Genomic DNA, 23,119 nt, shown 5'->3' on the forward strand with positions numbered 1-23,119 from the left:
TGTTAATAAAGAATGGGAAAGGCCCGGTATTCCTTTCGTCCCTCCCCCCATATTTAAAAAATTGTTTCCTATGGTCGACCCCAGAAAGGACTTATGGCAGACAGTCCCCAAGGTCGAGGGAGCGGTTTCCACTTTAAACAAACGCACCACTATACCCATAGAGGATAGTTGTGCTTTCAAAGATCCTATGGATAAAAAATTAGAAGGTTTGCTTAAAAAGATGTTTGTTCAGCAGGGTTTCCTTCTACAACCAATTTCATGCATTGTCCCTGTCGCTACAGCCGCATGTTTCTGGTTCGATGAGCTGATAAAGGCGGTCGACAGTGATTCTCCTCCTTATGAGGAGATTATGGACAGAATCAATGCTCTCAAATTGGCTAATTCTTTCACCCTAGACGCCACTTTGCAATTGGCTAGGTTAGCGGCTAAGAATTCTGGGTTTGCTATTGTGGCGCGCAGAGCGCTTTGGTTGAAATTTGGTCGGCTGATGCGTCTTCCAAGAACAAGCTACTTAACATTCCTTTCAAGGGGAAAACGCTGTTTGGCCCTGACTTGAAAGAGATTATCTCGGATATCACTGGGGGTAAGGGCCACGCCCTTCCTCAGGATCGGCCTTTCAAGGCAAAAAATAAACCTAATTTTCGTCCCTTTCGTAGAAACGGACCAGCCCAAAGTGCTACGTCCTCTAAGCAAGAGGGTAATACTTCTCAAGCCAAGCCAGCTTGGAGACCAATGCAAGGCTGGAACAAGGGAAAGCAGGCCAAGAAACCTGCCACTGCTACCAAGACAGCATGAAATGTTGGCCCCCGATCCGGGACCGGATCTGGTGGGGGGCAGACTCTCTCTCTTCGCTCAGGCTTGGGCAAGAGATGTTCTGGATCCTTGGGCGCTAGAAATAGTCTCCCAAGGTTATCTTCTGGAATTCAAGGGACTTCCCCCAAGGGGGAGGTTCCACAGGTCTCAGTTGTCTTCAGACCACATAAAAAGACAGGCATTCTTACATTGTGTAGAAGACCTGTTAAAAATGGGAGTGATTCATCCCGTTCCATTAAGAGAACAAGGGATGGGGTTCTACTCCAATCTGTTTATAGTTCCCAAAAAAGAGGGAACGTTCAGACCAATCTTAGATCTCAAGATCTTAAACAAGTTTCTCAAGGTTCCATCGTTCAAGATTGAAACCATGCGAACTATTCTTCCTTCCATCCAGGAAGGTCAATTCATGACCACGGTGGATTTAAAGGATGCGTATCTACATATTCCTATCCACAAGGAACATCATCGGTTCCTGAGGTTCGCATTCCTGGACAAACATTACCAGTTCGTGGCGCTTCCTTTCGGATTAGCCACTGCTCCAAGGATTTTCACAAAGGTACTAGGGTCCCTTCTAGCTGTGCTAAGACCAAGGGGCATTGCTGTAGTACCTTACTTGGACGACATTCTGATTCAAGCGTCGTCCCTTCCTCAAGCAAAGGCTCACACGGACATTGTCCTGGCCTTTCTCAGATCTCACGGATGGAAAGTGAACGTGGAAAAGAGTTCTCTATCTCCGTCAACAAGGGTTCCCTTCTTGGGAACAATAATAGACTCCTTAGAAATGAGGATTTTTCTGACAGAGGCCAGAAAAACAAAACTTCTAGACTCTTGTCGGATACTTCATTCCGTTCCTCTTCCTTCCATAGCTCAGTGCATGGAAGTGATCGGGTTGATGGTAGCGGCAATGGACATAGTTCCTTTTGCACGCATTCATCTAAGACCATTACAACTGTGCATGCTCAGTCAGTGGAATGGGGACTATACAGACTTGTCTCCGAAGATACAAGTAAATCAGAGGACCAGAGACTCACTCCGTTGGTGGCTGTCCCTGGACAACCTGTCACGAGGGATGACATTCCGCAGACCAGAGTGGGTCATTGTCACGACCGACGCCAGTCTGATGGGCTGGGGCGCGGTCTGGGGATCCCTGAAAGCTCAGGGTCTTTGGTCTCGGGAAGAATCTCTTCTACCGATAAATATTCTGGAACTGAGAGCGATATTCAATGCTCTCAAGGCTTGGCCTCAGCTAGCGAGGGCCAAGTTCATACGGTTTCAATCAGACAACATGACAACTGTTGCGTACATCAACCATCAGGGGGGAACAAGGAGTTCCCTGGCGATGGAAGAAGTGACCAAAATCATTCTATGGGCGGAGTCTCACTCCTGCCACCTGTCTGCTATCCACATCCCAGGAGTGGAAAATTGGGAAGCGGATTTTCTGAGTCGTCAGACATTGCATCCGGGGGAGTGGGAACTCCATCCGGAAATCTTTGCCCAAGTCACTCAGCTGTGGGGCATTCCAGACATGGATCTGATGGCCTCTCGTCAGAACTTCAAAGTTCCTTGCTACGGGTCCAGATCCAGGGATCCCAAGGCGGCTCTAGTGGATGCACTAGTAGCACCTTGGACCTTCAAACTAGCTTATGTGTTCCCGCCGTTTCCTCTCATCCCCAGGCTGGTAGCCAGGATCAATCAGGAGAGGGCGTCGGTGATTTTGATAGCTCCTGCGTGGCCACGCAGGACTTGGTATGCAGATCTGGTGAATATGTCATCGGCTCCTCCTTGGAAGCTACCTTTGAGACGAGACCTTCTTGTTCAGGGTCCGTTCGAACATCCGAATCTGGTTTCACTCCAGCTGACTGCTTGGAGATTGAACGCTTGATCTTATCGAAGCGAGGATTCTCAGATTCTGTTATCGATACTCTTGTTCAGGCCAGAAAGCCTGTAACTAGAAAGATTTACCACAAAATTTGGAAAAAATATATCTGTTGGTGTGAATCTAAAGGATTCCCTTGGGACAAGGTTAAGATTCCTAGGATTCTATCCTTCCTTCAAGAAGGATTGGAAAAAGGATTATCTGCAAGTTCCCTGAAGGGACAGATTTCTGCCTTGTCTGTGTTACTTCACAAAAAGCTGGCCGCTGTGCCAGATGTTCAAGCCTTTGTTCAGGCTCTGGTTAGAATTAAGCCTGTTTACAAACCTTTGACTCCTCCTTGGAGTCTCAATTTAGTTCTTTCAGTTCTTCAGGGGGTTCCGTTTGAACCCTTGCATTCCGTTGATATTAAGTTATTATCTTGGAAAGTTTTGTTTTTAGTTGCAATTTCTTCTGCTAGAAGAGTTTCAGAATTATCTGCTCTGCAGTGTTCTCCTCCTTATCTGGTGTTCCATGCAGATAAGGTGGTTTTACGTACTAAACCTGGTTTTCTTCCAAAAGTTGTTTCTAACAAAAACATTAACCAGGAGATTATCGTACCTTCTCTGTGTCCGAAACCAGTTTCAAAGAAGGAACGTTTGTTGCACAATTTGGATGTTGTTCGCGCTCTAAAATTCTATTTAGATGCTACAAAGGATTTTAGACAAACATCTTCCTTGTTTGTTGTTTATTCCGGTAAAAGGAGAGGTCAAAAAGCAACTTCTACCTCTCTCTCTTTTTGGATTAAAAGCATCATCAGATTGGCTTACGAGACTGCCGGACGGCAGCCTCCCGAAAGAATCACAGCTCATTCCACTAGGGCTGTGGCTTCCACATGGGCCTTCAAGAACGAGGCTTCTGTTGATCAGATATGTAGGGCAGCGACTTGGTCTTCACTGCACACTTTTACCAAATTTTACAAGTTTGATACTTTTGCTTCTTCTGAGGCTATTTTTGGGAGAAAGGTTTTGCAAGCCGTGGTGCCTTCCATTTAGGTGACCTGATTTGCTCCCTCCCTTCATCCGTGTCCTAAAGCTTTGGTATTGGTTCCCACAAGTAAGGATGACGCCGTGGACCGGACACACCTATGTTGGAGAAAACAGAATTTATGTTTACCTGATAAATTACTTTCTCCAACGGTGTGTCCGGTCCACGGCCCGCCCTGGTTTTTTAAATCAGGTCTGATAATTTTTTTCTTTAACTACAGTCACCACGGTACCATATGGTTTCTCCTATGCAAATATTCCTCCTTAACGTCGGTCGAATGACTGGGGTAGGCGGAGCCTAGGAGGGATCATGTGACCAGCTTTGCTGGGCTCTTTGCCATTTCCTGTTGGGGAAGAGAATATCCCACAAGTAAGGATGACGCCGTGGACCGGACACACCGTTGGAGAAAGTAATTTATCAGGTAAACATAAATTCTGTTATTTATGTATATTTTTGTTTTGTTTTTGTTTATGTGTTTAAATGTATGTTACAGGATAATGTCCTTCTTATTGGAAATACATATTTATATTTATATATATATATATATATATATATATATGTACATATACATGTTTATCTATTTCTATAGTTATGTATTTTACATGGACAGTATCAGATATATAGAAATATAAATTTAATAATAAAAAGTAACTTATTTTCTATGTGAAGAACATGGTTGGGTTAGCGCACATGAAAACATAGTAATCTTAAGGCGTGTTATTGAAATATTGCATAATAAATATTAAAAAATAAAAATTATTAAACATACTGTAAATTATTCTAAATAATCCATAGAATATATCTTCATATTTTACAGTCGGTTTAATTTTTTTATTAGAATTTTTATATATTTTGTATCTAATTTTTAAATAATGCGCCTTAAGATTACAAGGTTTTCATATGCACTAATCTGACCTCGTTAAAATCCAATTTGCAAAACATGATGTGAAAAATTCATATTTTACATTCCTATGTTCTTCACATAGAAAATAATGTACTTTTTATTATTTACTATGTGTGTGTAAATATATATATATATATATATATTACTGTTCATATAAAATACATATCTATAGTATATACCTATATATCTATAGGAATAGCTATACAGGTATAGGGGTATATATATATATATATATATATATATATATATATATACATACACACAATAAAAAGGACATTATCCTGTAAGTGAAGAACATTGGAATGTGAAATATTAATATTAATTGTCAGTTTTAGTGCTCTAGTGCAGTCTGGTTAGTGCGAGTATGGGTGTTGTTTTTTTTTTATTTATTTAAGTTTTTGCCCTTCATTGACTTTTATTAGAGAAGAAGTTATCGCGGTCAAGATAATTTTTTGTGTACAAATAGCCTCTGTTTAGTTAACTGCCAGCAGGAGCACTAAATAGGGCTCCACTCATAATCTAGCCCTATAATGGTACAAATGTAATTGCTAGGTGTTAATATATTTCACTCTCTTTTGCATTTGTTTAAATTTTAGGCAATTTAATAGTTTAACTATTTAGCTTATATATCTATAGATCTTTAACGATTTCTCTAATCAATAGATAAAATCTTGTGTGCAGCAAGTTTTTTCTAGGCAATTATATAAATTCTAGGTTTTATATAGGAAAAAATATATGTAATACATTTATCAAATTCCCGGAACAAGGTTTGCTGCCTGCACTTATCATTGCATGAACGGCTGCTTGTGAAAACCCGCCCCCTGCTTGAGCACGGCAAAGCGCACATGAGCAGGTGCTATGAATCATATCATTCATACTATTCTTGGATGATTTTAAAGGGACAGTCTACACTAAAATTGTTATTGTTTAAAAAGATAGATAATGCCTTTACTACCCATTCCCTAGCTCTGCACAACATTGATATATTAATAAACTTTATAACATTTAAACCTCTAAATTTCTGTGTTTTTCTAAACCACTATAGACAGCTTCTTATCACATGCTTTTGTAATAGCTTTTTACAACAGGAGACTGATAGTTCATGTGGGCCATATAGATAAAATTCTGTTCACGCCCGAGGAGTTAGCACAACGCAGCACTAAATGCAAGTCAATAGATAATAAATAAAACGTCATGTGATCAGGGGGCTGTCGGAAGAAGCTTAGATACAAGGTAACAGTGGTAAAAAGTATATTAATATGACTGTGTTGGGTATGCAAAACTGGAGAATGGGTAATAAAGGGATTATCTATATTTTAAAACAATACAAATTATATTGTAGACTGTCCCTTTAATCCATAAACTGAGAGCTGGTGTATAGGTTAATACTGATTCTTTACTATCAGCTGCAGGATTGCTCATGTGAGCCTGCACCAAAGGTACTCCAAAGTTGCATCCTCTCATAGAATAGACCTTCTGCTTCAATGGAGATTTTTGTCCTCCATGTGCTTTTCTTAGGACTAGCATATTACTGTTTGACTTGGGTGCACCGCAATCAAACTTCTGTCTCTGGCGATAGAAGTGGTTAAATATTTGCAGACAAGGAACGAGATTTAGAAAAGTGTGTGATTTTATTTCAAAGATGGTGAGGTTGGCTCAACTAAACATTTTTTATTGACTTTTATATGAAACAGACTATTGTGCTTGATGATATAGTGATTTTTAAAACAATACCATGTCTAGCTATTAATAAAAAAAAAAACACACAAAAAATAAAGTGGTGTCAAGTGTTATCAGAATACGATGTGGAAGTTAAGTGAAATTTGCGTGAAAAGGTTTAAGGTCGGCTACTTTTGTATGAAACAAAGCTTACTAGTCACAGATACTATGAGGTGACTGCTCTTATATTTATGGCTTTTACTGTTGCATGATAATGATGATATAATTGCCAGAGTTGCAAGTTTTATTGAATTTAGCTTAATGCCTTAATGCTCAGATGTAATAAGTGATAACAACAGTGACACTCTGGCACAACAAAATAAATCTCTGAATAGGTTGTCAAATGTGTATCTATCTGAGAAATTGTGAGGAGGACCAAATATTTAATTGCTATTAGAAATGTGCGATTCGTTTCGGATCGATTCAGAAATTCGGCCGAATTCGTAAGATTCGAGATTCAGATATATATATATATATCTCCAATATAAATAACTGCACTCTCAGGTCTTTCGTGAATGTGAGAACAGCAAAGTCTCTTTTTTATTGAAACGTTTTCAAGGAACAAGTCCCCGTCATCAGCATGATGCTGATGACGGGGACTTGTTCCTTGAAAACGTTTCAATAAAAAAGAGACTTTGCTGTTCTCACATTCACGAAAGACCTGAGAGTGCAGTTATTTATATTGGAGATATCTGAGACATCACTGCACCCAGGCAGGCGACCTTGGGAGGGTATATCCTGTGATAAAGGGACGGTATTATATATATATATATATATATATATATATATATATATATATATATATATATATATATATATTCATGAGATTGCTGAATGGGCGAGGGAGTTATTTTCCATTTTAATTAATTTGTTAATTTGTTCAGTAATGTTTTGAAGACATTTGTACCAGTATCTTTTGTATTGGAACTTGTATGCTTCTCAAATTGAATAATTACAACATGGAACAGATATTGTTCTATGAAACTTAACTTGGGGCTGTGATGAGAGGCAGTTTTTGCAATTTTCAATATTGATACAAGTGAGGCGTTTGTTTATCAAATATTTTTTTTTTTATTGGATCTACACCTATGGGTCATTAACACACTATGGAATGAAAAATTAAAGTATGCAAACCACTTCCCATGTAATCAAATTGAAAATTATTAAAAAATTAGATTTTAGATTTTACTATATTTTTTGTATAATCATATCATTTTAACATCCATAACAAATTTATCAATGTACAATAAATCAGTTTCATACAGTATCTGATACATCTATTATATCTTCCATAATATTTAAATGACCACAATAAGAGTTTGCAACTTGTAGTTACATTTGGAAATTATTAATAAATAATATAATTAAACCAGTTTAAAAATAAAAAAATATTGTTAAAGGATTAATTATTAAAGCAGTGATTATATTTCCAATGTTTCTGGACCATCTAATTTGAGCAAAAGGTTAGAGAAATATGTTAAACTGAATTACTCTCCACTAAGACAAACACTTAAAATAGGAGGGAACCAATTTGTATAATAATTATAAATTATGTTCTGGGATTACACTTTCTATTGCATTATTAGAGGTGCAAAGTAATGCACACTATGAAATATTTTTCAAACTTGGCAAGGACATTGTATTAACATTTTCCTCAGAATGTAAACATATCTATCTATCTATCTATCATCTATCTATCTATCTATCTATCTATCTATCTGTCTATCTATCTATGTATCATCCATCTATCTATCTTTTTCTATGCATAACTTTTGAATACACTGTCCCTTTACGGTCTAACACATGAATTTAAAAAAATAATGTAACTTTTTTATTATTCAATGCTTTTCTAATTTTCAGTGTATTTCTCTTTTAGGTGCATTCCTCATACCCTACGTGATATTCTTTATCTTTTGTGGAATACCTTTATTTTTTCTGGAGACAGCATTAGGCCAATTTACCAGTGAAGGAGGAATAACTTGCTGGAGGAAAGTGTGCCCTTTATTTGAAGGTATTTTATTATTTTATTACTATTTGTTTAAAAAATATTTTATTTAACACATTTTTGAGTTGGCAAATTCTTTTAATTAACACTGGAGCTAAGCAGTGGATATTTCTAATATATTGGGAAATTTAGAGGACAGAATAGTATTCCATCATACAAAATGAAATAGATGCATTTAACACCAAAATGTCATAGGATAGTTGGCTTTTAACTCATTGTGGATGTGGATTTGTGGTACAGTTTATGGGGTCAATTTATCAAGCGCCGTATGGAACTTGATGCCACGTGTTACCGGCGAGCCTTCATAACCTGTCCACCTGCTCTGAGGTGGCGGACAGAAATCAACCTGATTTAATACGATCTGATTGATTGGCACCCCCTGCTAGTGGGCGATTGGCCGCAAATCTGCAGGGGGCGGCATTGCACCAGCAGTTCACAAGAACTGCTGGGGCAATGATAAATGCCGACAGCATATGTGCCAGACATGATACGCTACATTGTATCATGTCTGTCCACACTTTAATAAATTTACCCCTATGTAGCTACCAAGTAATAAAAAAGGTATTTATTGGTCTCAAAGCAAAAGTGATTAAATTCTCTTGGTTTGTAAAAGTGTTGATTAAGAGGAAAAAGAGAAGATCAAATACAAGTATTTTTACGTTCAATTTTCTTGAGGTATTTTTTTTTAAGTATTGTCAAAGGACCTTTTCCCATATTTCTAAATGTGGAATTTAACAATTATTTTTATCACTATGGATTATGCTTTAATTTTATTTTCAACTAAAAACTTAAAATCATGTGTTAAAATTGTCTCAGTGTATATTGCTGTGTAGTAAATGTCTGTAATAATTTATAGCGCTTACAAATAAAATTAAAAAAAATATGGGAACATAAATGTGAACACAATTTCTACCATGATATCCTATTTTGGGTTAGATAACGAGTGGCTAACTGTTGTGTGAGAAAAAAGGGGATTATCGTAGAAGTAGCAGAAGTATTACAAGTTGAAAGTAAACATGTTCGCTAGAGCAGAATTCAGTTTAATTCGTGTTGGGATTGCGTGACTTCAGTGCTTTGGTTAACTGTTACGCTCAAATAAAAAGTTGCACAAAACACATAAAAATACACGAGAAAGTACAGTCACATTCACAATAACACCATCTAATAAAAAATATTTTTAAAAAATGCATTCAAACGTTAAAAAGACTAAAAGATATGAGATCTCAGGAGTTAGAATAAAAAACCTTAACTAGAGATGCATACATACACATATCTAAATAAATATATATATACTCGCTTATGTTTATATGTTTGTACATATGCATTTATGTATTTATATGCATATATATGTATTTAAAGAAATATATACACACATATATATTGATATATATAAATTCATTGGAGCCCTTTGCAGTCAAGTAGCTGAAAACATTAAAAATCATATTTATGCAATATTCATATTAAATGAAGTGTTCAACTATGTTTGTACTATAAATGTTTCTTATTTCAATGTTCTTCACATAGGGAAATATATTTTAAGTATTTTTAAATAGATATTCCTATATATATATCTGTATATATCTGCACCTATATACAATTATATACAATTATATACATTTATAGGTATAGATTTATATTGTAAAAAATTATATATATATATATATATATATATATATATATATATATATATAAAAATATGTATTTAGGGATAAATAGAACATATTCTTCTATGTGAAGATAATTGGAATATGAAATATTCATATTTCATGTTGGGTTAGCGCATTTGAGTAAATGAGATCAGGTTTGTGCGACTTGTTGAGCGTAACGGGGTCGCAATATTCTAAATTCAGCTTTTTGCGCACTACTCAACGCCCGCAAAAAGCTTACTTCTAGCAAAGTTAATGCTCGAGTGGGAGCGCAAAGTACTTTTCCACTCATAATCTAGTCCTTTATTATTAATCTTTAAATTACCAGTATTGATAATGTGCTAAGAGTTTTTTTCGTATAGAGTCATGTGAAAAGTTGTTGTTTTATTTCACTCTAAGTATTGTAATAAAGACTGGTATTTGAACTGGAGAAAAGCTAATTTATTACAGCAGAGGATTTTAGCTGATTTTCTTTATAGGTAGAACATTTCTATTAGCAGAAAAGTGTTTATGACAAATATAAAAAGACCTGGGGGAGCGTGTCAGAGCAGATATGTGACGTTTTTATCTTATAACCTGCCATTCATTGCAATACAAATTAAAGGTTGCCTCAGTATGTCATAAAACCACTATCTTGACAGTTTGCTGTTTTCAGTATAAAAATTGTAGCTGTATAAAGGTTCTGAATCTACTTTTCTTACTACATACAAATCAAGTACACATTGTACATTGTGAGAGAAATGTTTGTCCACAGATGTGAATTATGGAATGAAACACATAAATCAAAGATAAAATATGACATGAAATATAACACAGAGAGTCCCACAGTAGGTGTTTTATGTCATCCAGTGGCATCACTAGGGGGGGCGGGCCGCACCCGGGTGACACCCTCCAGGGGGTGACACCAAAAAAAAATATATATATATATTTTTATTTTTTTTATTTTTTACATTTTATTGAAATTCAAAGAAATACAATGTTGAGATGCATCGATTATTTTATTAGAGGCTGGCATTTGTGAACATTAGTGGGACTGGGGAAGTTGTAGAGACACAATTTTTTTGCCCCTTGAGCCAGTGCTGCAATTTCAACAAATAGTTTTCCCGGCTGCTTTTGCTTGTTTGTACTTTGCTCCTCCTCTGCCCAATTTCACTATGAATGTTGTGGGTGAGCCGTGGGGCTTGCAAAGTTGCGCTGCTAGCCTAAACCTGCCTGCCTATCTGTGCTCACTGCTCAGTGACATGCAGCCCAGGGCTGTGCACTGACAGACTTGGAGCAGAGTCAGAGAGCAGAATTTTCATAGTTTGCGTGCCTAAACCTTTTCTTCAGTGATTTATTTTGGAGTGCTCTGTTTATCTTTCATTTGATGTTCTGCTGAGCCAGGGACCAGCTCTAGGCATGAGCTTCCTAATTAATGCAGTGCAGTTTACATATTTTGTATGTGTGTGTCTGAGTTTTTGTGTGTCTCAGTGTATTTGTGTGTGTGTTTTTGTGTGTGTGTCTGAGTGTGTTTCCGTGTGTTTGTGTGTGAATCTGAGTATGTGTTTAAGTGTGTCTGAGTGTTTGTATGTGTGTTTGCCTGTGTTTTTGTGTGTGTCTGCTTTCTGGGGGGGGGTGACACCATGACTTACCGCACCGGGTGACACCAACCCTAGTGACGCCACTGATGTCAACAGAAACATCTCTCTGCTAATTAAGGATGTATGTTTAATCTATGGTCTCTCTCTCTCTCTCTCTCTCTCTCTCTCTCTCTCTCTCTCTCTCTCTCTCTATATATATATATATATATATATATATATATATATATATACATTTAGATGTCTGTGTGTGTTAAGTTTATTGTGACCTACAGTCTCTCTGTTTGGGAATTTTCCTGCATAGCCCTCTAGGCTTTTAGATATATAAGTAAACTGGAAAGTTGTTTAAAGTTATATACTTTTTTTGAATCATGAAAGAAAAATGTTGTGCTTCATGTCCCTTTAACAAGACCTTTATAGACTCCACTTAAGATTAATTAGCTAAACACAGTCTTTCCCTTGGGGTGATTTCCTAAAACTTTATCGCATTAACAACTCTACCGAACACTCCGTCATACAGTAGTTTATATATATATATTTAGCAGTATAGGGCATGTCATAGGGTTAATATCTAAGTATTTGTTTTAAAGGGACCTAAACATCCCCTTCAATTTTTTGTTGCATTACAAAAAATAAATCATTTGAAAATGTGATTCATTCCTTAAGCTTCCATTCCAATCAATTAGAAAAGCTTATCAAAATTATTTATCTACAAAAATCCCTACAGACTTTAATGGTATTTCTGTTAAAACCATTAGCTAAGTTTTCCTAAAGGACTGCGCTCTACCCTTTTATGTTTTTTTAATGTAAAATAGATGTTCCTATACATAGAAAAAAAGTTACTGCCCATTATTGTCTTCACCCAATCTAACGTAGATCTACATCATGGAAATACCAGAGTAGAGCATAACGTAGAGCTATGTCAGACATGTTGGAAACCCATGCAGTCTCAGTTGTCAAGTAATAACTGAGACTTGGGGGCCTATCTATCAACCTCCGTATGGAGCTTGAAGCCCCATGTTTCTGTTGAGCTTTCAGGCTCACCAGAAACACCAGTTATAAAGCAGCGGTCTAAAGACCTCTGCTCCATAACCTGTCCGCCTGCTTGAGGAGGTGGACAGACATTGCCGCAATTCGACCCAATCAAATACGACCGGGTTGATTGACATCCCCCTGCTAGTGGCCAATTGCTGTGAATCTGCAGGGGGCAGCGTTGCACCAGCAGTTCACAAGAGCTGCTGGTGCAAAGCTGAATGCGGAGAGTAAAAAACATTGACATATTTAAATAATGCTCTTTCATGCACATCATAAAAATGTTTAGAGATTTATTTCCTTTTAAATGAATTAATCAGAATACCATTTACCCTGGCATGATACATTTGTGGAGTAATTGTGATAATGACAATAATAAAAATGTCCCTTCCTTTCTTCCCCCCCCCCCCCAGTGGTATTTCCCTGGGGCTATATGGGGCTGCTAGGCATCCCCAATCATTATTGATAATGTCCCTCCTGCAAATATTTACTTCCAGCCTTGATATGTAAGATTGGGGCAGTGTTGGTCAGCACCCACATTTTGTTAAATGATAGAACCACCTCTAGTTTCTCCTTTCCTCTACACATCTGAAAGCCCTTTATTGACTTCCCATTAAGTCACTCATAAACCACTAGATACTTCTCTCTCCCTTCAAGGCTATTTACTTTTTCTGTTCCTATCAATATTTTGAATCTTATATCATGGTACATGTCTAATCATTTGCATCTGCACAAGAATGTCTTCTTGGCAACCTTTAAATTTGTAGAGCTAGTTCAACGTTAAAGGTCATTTGAAATTTTAACTCCATGCTTCTGGAACATAAAGAATTTGAGTATCAGCAAAGGACCCTCTTTAGCAGCATATAAATCTCATTCAAAATCACTTCTGCTTAGGCACAATAAAGATCATATCAATGCAATTACCTTACTACACTCGTGTGCCTGTATGTCATCCCCACTCATAATTAAAGGGACATAAAACAAGTTGGGATAGAGACAAAATATAATAGGTACTTTAATTACTTTACCTTCAAATTTATACTGCGGTGCCTCGCCATTAACCCTTTCTTTTAAGTTTCCAAATTGTACAGCTCTAACTCCCCAACACATTTCCTTCAATGTCTGTATCTATATCTATCTTTGATTTGGTAGAATGCAGACTTTAACACTCATTATCTGCTGGAGCATGCCTAAGCTGCTGTGAACTCAGTTGAAATACAATGCCTGTGTTTCTGATACTAAACACTGATAAGGGGTGGACCAGACTACTCCAGACAGCATGGTTATGTAACTAATTTTGCTTATTTTTTAAAATGATTTTAAAATACTTTCCAGCAATTTTTAAACATTTTTTTTATGCAAACTACTTTTTACTTAATCAGCCCTTTTAGGATATGCACAGATCTCAACATATTTTATGACACTTTAATTACAAGAATGTTTGGACACATTCAATATGTGTGTTCTATCCATATTGAAATGCACTTATACCATTTGTGTTTGTCAAAATTGTAAAGAAACTATTATTTTCAGCACTACAAATAGTCATCAACATAGCAATGTGTTCTGCGTGATACTGAAACTCAGACAGATCCTAGTTATAAATCTAACATTACAGCAAGTTAACTGATGCCAAGATCTTTATAATTCATAGTTATTTCACAAAAAATGGAGAGTTCTACAGCTGGCTGATGAATTATATAAAATGGGGGAATGAGCAGTACATAAACAATTTAATGTCATGCATCTGTGGATGCTAATTAGGTTTCTGCTATAATTTTCTGATCACCTGTTAAGTTATATTTTAATTTGTTTACTCCTGTCATAAGTATTTTTCCTTTTTTAAAAGTAACATTTATATGTTCTGCAAATGTTCAAGCTGGTGAAAAGCTTAACATAATTATCTTATAGCTCTGTAGCTGTTTGTCGTTCACAGAAATTAATATTTGACTGTTAATATTAAAGACTATAATTAGTGAATATGTTTCCTTGCTTGCTAGAGGTATATGTAGATATATATCCTTGTGATAATTGTTCTAAAATGATGTTACTTTTCTATATTTTAGGTATTGGATATGCTACCCAGGTCATTGAGGCCCATTTAAATATCTATTATATCATCATTCTAGCATGGGCAATTTTCTACCTTTTTAATTGCTTTTCTGCTGAATTACCCTGGGCTACATGTGGACATAAATGGAATACAGGTAATTATTTTATAATAGTACAACTAATTACTAACACTGATTAAAAATATTGAGTTAAATAAATTAAAATGTTCAATGAGAAGGGAAATATTACCAGCCACTATCCAGTTGAACTCCAAAGATATGAATAGACCAACCATAGCTCACATCTTCTCAGTAGCCCAACAACACCCAAAGTGGCCAATCATAACTGAAATAACTTTATGGACAAAATGCTAACAACTTTGAAGACAATCTTAATGCAAATAAGCTAACTGAATAAATCTTCAATCCAATGGAATGTACCTTACACATGATTCCAAAGGAAACTGTAAACACCATTCTCACTGTAAGGTTGAAACAGCAGTAGCTATAACAATCGTGTCCATAGGTCTTCATTGATTTTCATAAAAATGTTTCCATAAAAATCCAGAACTATCAAATATTGTTTGGAAACAGCACATTTTGCATTAGAAATTGTGTTCTAGTGCTATTGTTGGTGATCTAGACATCAATTCTGTGTTGTTTACTACCACTAAGGTGTTGAATATATAACAGTTAATCAGAATATGGTTTGATTTATGAACACAGTAGTTGAAGGTAAGATAAATTTGAACATTTGTGCAAAAGGCCATATTCATATACAAAATTGCTTCAAATGATCAGTCCAATATGTTATTTGCATGAACATTAGGAATCACAAATGGTGCACTAATTTTATATGGTAAAGGTAAATTCAATAAATATGAATTGTTGTTTACATGAATAATTTGATTTGAATTTAAGTCAAAACTATGGATGGGGGCTCAGTATTTCAGTGTCTCTATCATCTTGTTTGCTTTATAAATAATAATTTGGACCTTTTATTGACTTTTCATAGGGAGACAATAATAGTAAAATGCAGCCGATATTTAGAAAGTGTTAAGGGAGAAAAAAGTTGCTATGTAAACTTCCAAGAAGCATTAAGCATTGAAAAAAGGAAGAAAAAAAAATCACATTTAATGGATGCCAATAATTCAACTGTTTGTGAGGTCAATCCTCTTTTTTAGTTAATTCACTTGTGCAGTCCGTGAGCCTGCTTGGGTTTGTACTGAGCTGAGGATTCACCACTGTCTATATTTGACTTATATTCTGAATCTCTTAGTATTACTGGCACTCATACCTATGTTAGATTTTTAATCTAAGTTTTAAGTACATTCACACAGTTAGTGTCTTTATTTTATTTTGGTTCATAATAAATGTTAGGTTTTAATTTATATATTAAAGTGGGTGGCTTTTCCTGCTCAGTAACTGCCAATCTCTCCTTCTCCCTTTGTATAATGCCAATAATTCAGCCTTAAAAGGCAATCTCATCTACTCTACATGTAAAAAGTCTGGCTAAAACTTTATATCATGAAAAAGAATTGATGAAACTAAAGGTACTGAGATTTGCAGAAAATGTATAGTGCAGTTGTGTAATATTTGTTTATGTCTCTGTTTTCAGACAAGTGTGTGGAGTTTCAAAAGCTTAATATGTCCAATGGCACACAGTTATCCTACGTTAATGCTACATCTCCAGTGATGGAATTCTGGGAGTAAGTACCCTTTTTACTTTCAGCTGAATTAAACATGTCAAAATTAGTTGTTCAATTTTAATTTAATCTCTTTTAATTTAATTATTTTATGTGCTTTGAAATATGCTCCTTGTAAGAAGCACAATGTAAATATGACAGAAAAGCAGTATAGTTGCAATTCTAGTATATATCTTAATATGTGCAATTTATAATTTACTTGAGAATGGCCAAGATAGATAGATACACTAGTGATTATGGGGTCAATTTATCAAAGTGCGAGCGGACATGATACAATGTAGCGTATCATGTCCACCACACATCGATAAATGCCGACAGCATATTCACTAGAACTGCTTGTGCAATGCCGCCCCCTGCAGATTTGTGGCCAATTGTCCGCTAGCAGGGGGTGTCAATCAGCCTGATCATATAGGATTGGGCGGATTGAAGACCGCAGTCTCAGAGGCAGCGGACAAGTTATAGAGTAGCGGCCTTTAGACCACTGCTTCATAACTTCTGCTTCCCGGTCAAGCCTGAAGGCTCGCGCAGAAACAGGGGTCCAAGCTCCATTCGGAGCTTGATAATTCGGCCCCTACATCTTAATTACTTGGTTGCTTTTTGATATATTTTCTACAGCGAAACATGCATTGGCATTTGCTCCTCCAGTTATGACCTTGGATATGTTTATCTATTAGTTATATTAATGATTTGCTATTATCCTAAAAGGGCTTACACCATAATATGCAATACTTTTTAAATAATTACCAGACTGTGACATGTGAGATTAGATAAGTCCAAGGGGTCGATTTATGAAGCAGCGGATGCTGCTTCCGACCCTCTTCACTTCAGTTCCACCTGAAGCGGAAGTTAAGAAGCAGCGGTCCTAAGCCTCTGAGGTGGCGGACAGCAATCAGCCCGATCAAATACAATTGGGTTGATTGACCCCCCCTGCTAGCGGCCGATTATCCGCGAACCTGCAGGGGGTGGTATTGCACCAGCAGTTCACCAGAACTGCTGTTTCAATGATAAATGCCAACAGTGTATGCTGTCGGCATTTATCAATGTGCGGTAGACATAATTCACTATAGCGGATCATGTCTGTCAACACCATGATAAATTTACCCCCAACACTTATTATGGTCAAATTAATAGTCACACAAGCATACTGAAACATAGGAAACTTTTGCTTTGTTACTTATTTTAGTAATAGGGATAATTACCTGTCTGCTCTGCTCGATGTTAATATTGTATTGAATACATTAAGAGGCGCTTACTTATAGGGGCTTTAATGTGTGTTTTTTTAATTTAAGTTTTAATCAGCATTTTTCTTCTTTCAATTGTATGGTGATTTTATAATTTGATTACAAGTTAAGTTTTCTTATGCTCACGTCTGGGTTTATGTATGAGGTAGTGGTATGGTTTACATAAACCGTTCATAACTGGTCAGTAGGTGTTTGAGGATGCATTTTTTTCTTTTTCTTCTATATATTATATTTTCTATTTAGTCATATTTCCTTGCCTTTGATAATGTGTGAATGTTTTAGAGTGCAGATGTTGAGCTTCTTAGTTTTAAGGCTGCAAGATCATCCTCAGATAGATCTGGTCAAAGACACTCAAAAAGTGTTTTTTAGTTTTTTTTTCTGGGGGAAGGGAGGGGTGGTAATAAAGAAAATGTCCTGAACATAATAAAATCAATTAAGACAAGGACATAAAACATAATAATCACAGTTTTTAATACCTACCTATTTTTTAATTTTAAAGTATCTAACAATATACAGTAAAACACATACATACATACATACATACATAAATGTAAGTGTGCACACACTAACACATATATACATATATATATATATATATATATATATGTGTGTATATATACAATACAGCCTTTTGCAGTCAAACACCTTGTCATTAGGGATGGACAAATGTTTTTAAAAATGTTAAATTTAAAAAATTTTTTATACATTCGTTCGTTCAAATCGAATTTTGAAAGTTTATATAACATCAGCTCTTTTACCTTTTAAAAAAAAAGACAATACCCCCCCAACATTACAACCCACCACCCACACACCCAACCCTACTCTAAAACCCACCCAATCTCCCCTTAATAAAACCTAACACTACCCCCTTGAAGATCACCCTACCTTGAGACATCTTCACCCAGCCAGGCACAAGTGGACCTCCAGAGGGGCAGAAGTCTTCATCCGATCCGGGCAGAAGAGGACCTCCAGAGGGGCAAAAGTCTTCATCCAGGTGGCATCTTCTATCTTCATCCATCCAGAGCGGAGCGGCTCCATCTTCAATCCAGCCGACGCTGAGCATCCTCTTCAAACGAAGTCCAAGCGAAGAATGAAGGTTCCTTTAAATGACGTCATCCAAGATGGCTTCCCTTGAATTCCTATTGGCTGATCGGAATTAAGGTAGGAAAAATCCTATTGGCCGATGTAATCAGCCAATAGGATTGAACTTCAATCCTATTGGCTGATCCAATCAGCCAATAGGATTGAGCTCGCATTCTATTGGCTGTTCCAATTAGCCAATAGAATGCGACCTCAATCCTATTGGCTGATTGCATCAGCCAATAGGATTTTTCCTACCTTAATTCCGATTGGCTGATAGAATCCTATCAGCCAATCGGAATTCAAGGGACGCCATATTGGATGACGTCATTTAAAGGAACCTTCATTCTTTACTTGGACTTCGTTTGAAGAGGATGCTGGACGCATCAGCTGTATTGAAGATGGACCCGCTCCGCTCCGGATGGATGAAGATAGAAGATGCCATCTGGATGAAGACTTCTGCCGGTTAGAGGATCTCTTCTGCCCAGATTGGATGAAGACTTCTGCCCCTCTGGAGGTCCACTTGTGCCCGGCTGGGTGAAGACGTCTCAAGGTAGGGTGATCTTCAAGGGGGTAGTGTTAGGTTTTATTAAGGGGGATTGGGTGGGTTTTAGAGTAGGTTTGGGTGTGTGGGTGGTTGGTTGTAATGTTGGTGGGGTATTGTCTTTTTTTTTACATATAAAATAGCTGATTACTTTGAGGCAATGCCCCTCAAAAAGCCCTTTTAAGGGCTATTTGTAATTTAGTATAGGGTAGGGAATTTTTTTATTTTGGGGGGCTTTTTTATTTTATTAGGGGGATTAGATTAGGTGTAATTAGTTTAACATTCTTGTAATTATTTTTTTATTTTCTGTAATTTAGTTGTTTTTTTTGTACTTTAGTTTATTTAATTTAATTGTAGTTAATTTTAGTTAGTTTATGTAATTAATTTAATGATATTGTAGTGCTAGGTGTAATTGTAATTTAGGTTAGGATTTATTTTACAGGTAAATTTGTACTTATTTTAACTAGGTAGCTATTAAATAGTTAATAACTATTTAATAACTATTCTACCTAGTTAAAATAAATATAAAGTTGCCTGTTAAATAAAAATAAACCCTAAGATAGATACAATGTAACTATTAGTTATATTGTAGCTAGCTTAGGGTTTATTTTATAGGTAAGTATTTAGTTTTAAATAGGAATAATTTATTTAATTGTAGTTATTTTATTTAGATTTATTTAAATTATATTTAAATTAGGTGGGTGTTAGGGTTAGACTTAGGTTTAGGGGTTAATAACTTTATTATAGTGGCGGCGGCAGATTAGGGGTTAATAAGTGAAGGTAGGTTGCGGCGACGTTGGGGGGGCAGATAAGGGGTTAATTTAAAAATGTAGGGTTCGGCGATGTTGGTGGCAGCAGATTAGGGGTTCATAGGGATAATGTAGGTGGCGGCGGTGTCCGGAGCAGCAGATTAGGGGTTAATAATAATATATTGCAGGTTGCAGCGATGTTGGGGGTGGCAGATTAGGGGTTAATAAGTGTAAGATTAGGGGTGTTTAGACTCGGGGTTCATGTTAGGGTGTTAGGTGTAGACATATAATTCCTTTCCCCATAGGAATCAATGGGGCTGCGTTAGGAGCTGAACGCTGCTTTTTTTTTTTTTTCATCTGATTCTGCCCCATTGTTTCCTATGGGGAAATTGGGTACGAGCACGTTTTACCAGCTCACCGCTACCGTAAGCAGCGCTGGTATTGAGGTGAGATGTGGAGCTAAATTTTGCTCTACGCTGACCTTTTTGCAGCTAATGCCAGGTTTAAAAAAACCTGTAATACCAGCGTTGTCTTAAGGGAGTGGTGAAAAAAAAGGCTCGTTAGCAACGCAACCCTGTTACCGCAAAATTGTGTTTCATAAATGTAATATTCAAATTTGAAAGTGACATTTGAATTTGAATGTGACATTCGAAAACTGTAAATAACATTCAAAAATCGAATTTTTAAGAATATTCGTTCTTATCAACATTCTATTATGTAAATCGAATTTCTACAATAACATTCGTTCTAACATTCGAATTCGAATATAAACACATTCGTCCATCCCTACTTGTCATGCACCGTATAGCTGTTATAACTTTTTGTACATTTATATGACAATTTTTTTTCAGATAGTGTTTATTTGAGTGTAAATGTAATTTACAATATATTCATGCTGTGTTTAGTGGATGCTGGGTTTCAGTCGCTCTAAATCAACAAGCATAAAATGAAATTGCGCTCTCTCGATCTCGTTTACATTTAACTTGTAATATGCCCGCTATTTCCGCTATTTTTGATGCACGCAAAAATCCAATATTGCTTGTGTACATCAGTAAGCGTGCCACTTATAATTGAACCCTTTGGGTTTTTTTCCTATATACCACAAATATTATTAAATCAAATTTAAAAAAATTTGATTTTTTTATTTTTTTGGTATGAGAAAACCAAATGAGAAATGAAAAGTGTGCTTTTGCAATAATTAATAGCTAGAGAACCTGTACATGCATGAGAGACTAGGGTATTTAATTGCAGATACAGAAAAAATGCATGCGCTCCCAGCTGCCATACTAAATGAAACAGTCTGCTCAATATTTAACTGTAAATAATCAGAGAAATAATATAGTGTACATACAAATATAACATAAAAATCAGAACAAATCAGATAGCGATAATAAATGAAGATCTCTCACCCAAAACATAAGATAAAAATACACAAATTCAATGATAAAGAAAATGTTCAGAAAAAAATTAAATAATCAAAATTGGATCCAAAAACAGTTCAAAATAGTAAATCTTCAGTTTATGATAATCACAATAGAAAAGTTGTGGGTTTTATGTTCCTTTAAGCAATGCATTGCAAACTAACTAGCTGCAAAATATAGATTAGATTTCAAGTGGAGCACTAAATTTGCCCCTTTGCAGACGTGCGATAATTAGTCAGCCATTACAAGTGTGTAGTTATTGCTACCGCAAGCTCTTAGTAGCAATTAGCGCTTATAAAATTAACTAGAGATCAGAACTCTGGTCAATTTTATAAATCTGCCCCAAATGGCCACAAAACACAGACTAGCATATTTTATTAAAAATTAACGGCTAGATTACGAGTTTTGCGTTATGAGGGGTGCAGTAACTAGTATGTTATTGTCACCTCTCACTTCCCTACAGGGCTGGTATTACAGGGTTATAAAAACTCGGCATTAGCAGGCAAAAAGTGAGCGTAGAGCAAAATTGAGCTCCATACCGCACACCAATATCAGCTCTGCTGAAAGCCGCGGTGAGCTAGTTTTATGTGCTCATGCACGATTTCCCCATTATCAGTGGGGAGAGCTGGCTGAAAAAAAGCCTAACACCTGCAAAAAAGCAGCGTAAAACCCCGTAACGCAGCCCCATTGATTCCTATGGGGAAACAAAATTTATGTTTACACCTAACACCCTAACATGAACCCCGAGTCTAAACACCCCTAATCTTACACTTATTAACCCCTAATCTGCCGCCCCCGAGATCGCCGACACCTACATTATACTTAGCAGACCCCTGCCGTTCCGGACATCACCGCCACTATAATAAACATATTAACCCCTAAACCGCTGTACTCCCGCATCACAAACACTAGTTAAATATTATTAACCCCTAATCTGCCGCCCCTAACATCGCCGCCACCTACCTACATTTATTTACATTTATTAACCCTTAATCTGCCACCCCAACGGCGCCACCACTATACTAAATTTATTAACCCCTAAACCTACGTCTAACCCTAACCCTAACAACCCCTAACTTAAATATAATTAAAATAAATCTAAATAAAACCTACTATCATTACCTAAATAATTCCTATTTAAAATTAAATACTTACCTGTAAAATAAACCCTAAGATATCTACAATATAACTAATAGTTACATTGTTGCCAGCTTAGGGTTTATTTTTATTTTACAGGCAAGATTGTATTTATTTTAACTAGGTATACTAGTTAGAAAATAGTTATTAGGGGGGAACTTCCGGGCAGCGGCCATGTTCAGTCGCATTGCTGTGTGCTGCTACAGCTTTTCTGCATAAATCTTCAAAATTTGCCTTTCAACAGATCGATCTATGTAACTAACTACCAGCATTGCTCTGCACATTTGAAGCCACAACTTTTCATACCTCTAGTTAATGGAATTGCTGCTGGCATCAGCGTCTGGAGCCATTATAAGATCTTGGCCCTTCACTTTACCCCCGGCGGGAAGCCCTCGGCCCTGTCGTTAAGAAGCACTAAGTGTGCGTTAGTTAAAATCTACTCTACTTAATCTGCCTGACTATAGATCTACATAATAGACTATGGAGTACGCTACGGATATTTTAAGGGAGCTGGAACTTATACTAGCAAACCACCATGCCGCCTTTGAGAATATTCTGAATTCAACACTCAAGCCCAATAGCATTCATTTGCCGC

General features: G+C 36.5%; 1 protein-coding gene across 1 annotated transcript in view; it reads left to right on the plus strand.

Annotated features, from left to right (window-relative positions):
- The window catches only part of LOC128666232 (sodium- and chloride-dependent GABA transporter 3), a 280,538-nt gene that overhangs the window by 27,716 nt on the left and 229,703 nt on the right, over positions 1-23,119 (plus strand). The window contains exons 2-4 of the mRNA XM_053720701.1: positions 8,212-8,346; positions 14,662-14,802; positions 16,265-16,355. Of these exons, the coding sequence (XP_053576676.1) occupies positions 8,212-8,346; positions 14,662-14,802; positions 16,265-16,355 (367 nt within the window). The remainder of the gene's footprint in view (positions 1-8,211; positions 8,347-14,661; positions 14,803-16,264; positions 16,356-23,119) is intronic.

The sequence above is a fragment of the Bombina bombina genome, chromosome 7, assembly GCF_027579735.1.
Source record: "Bombina bombina isolate aBomBom1 chromosome 7, aBomBom1.pri, whole genome shotgun sequence".
Classification (NCBI taxonomy): domain Eukaryota; kingdom Metazoa; phylum Chordata; class Amphibia; order Anura; family Bombinatoridae; genus Bombina; species Bombina bombina.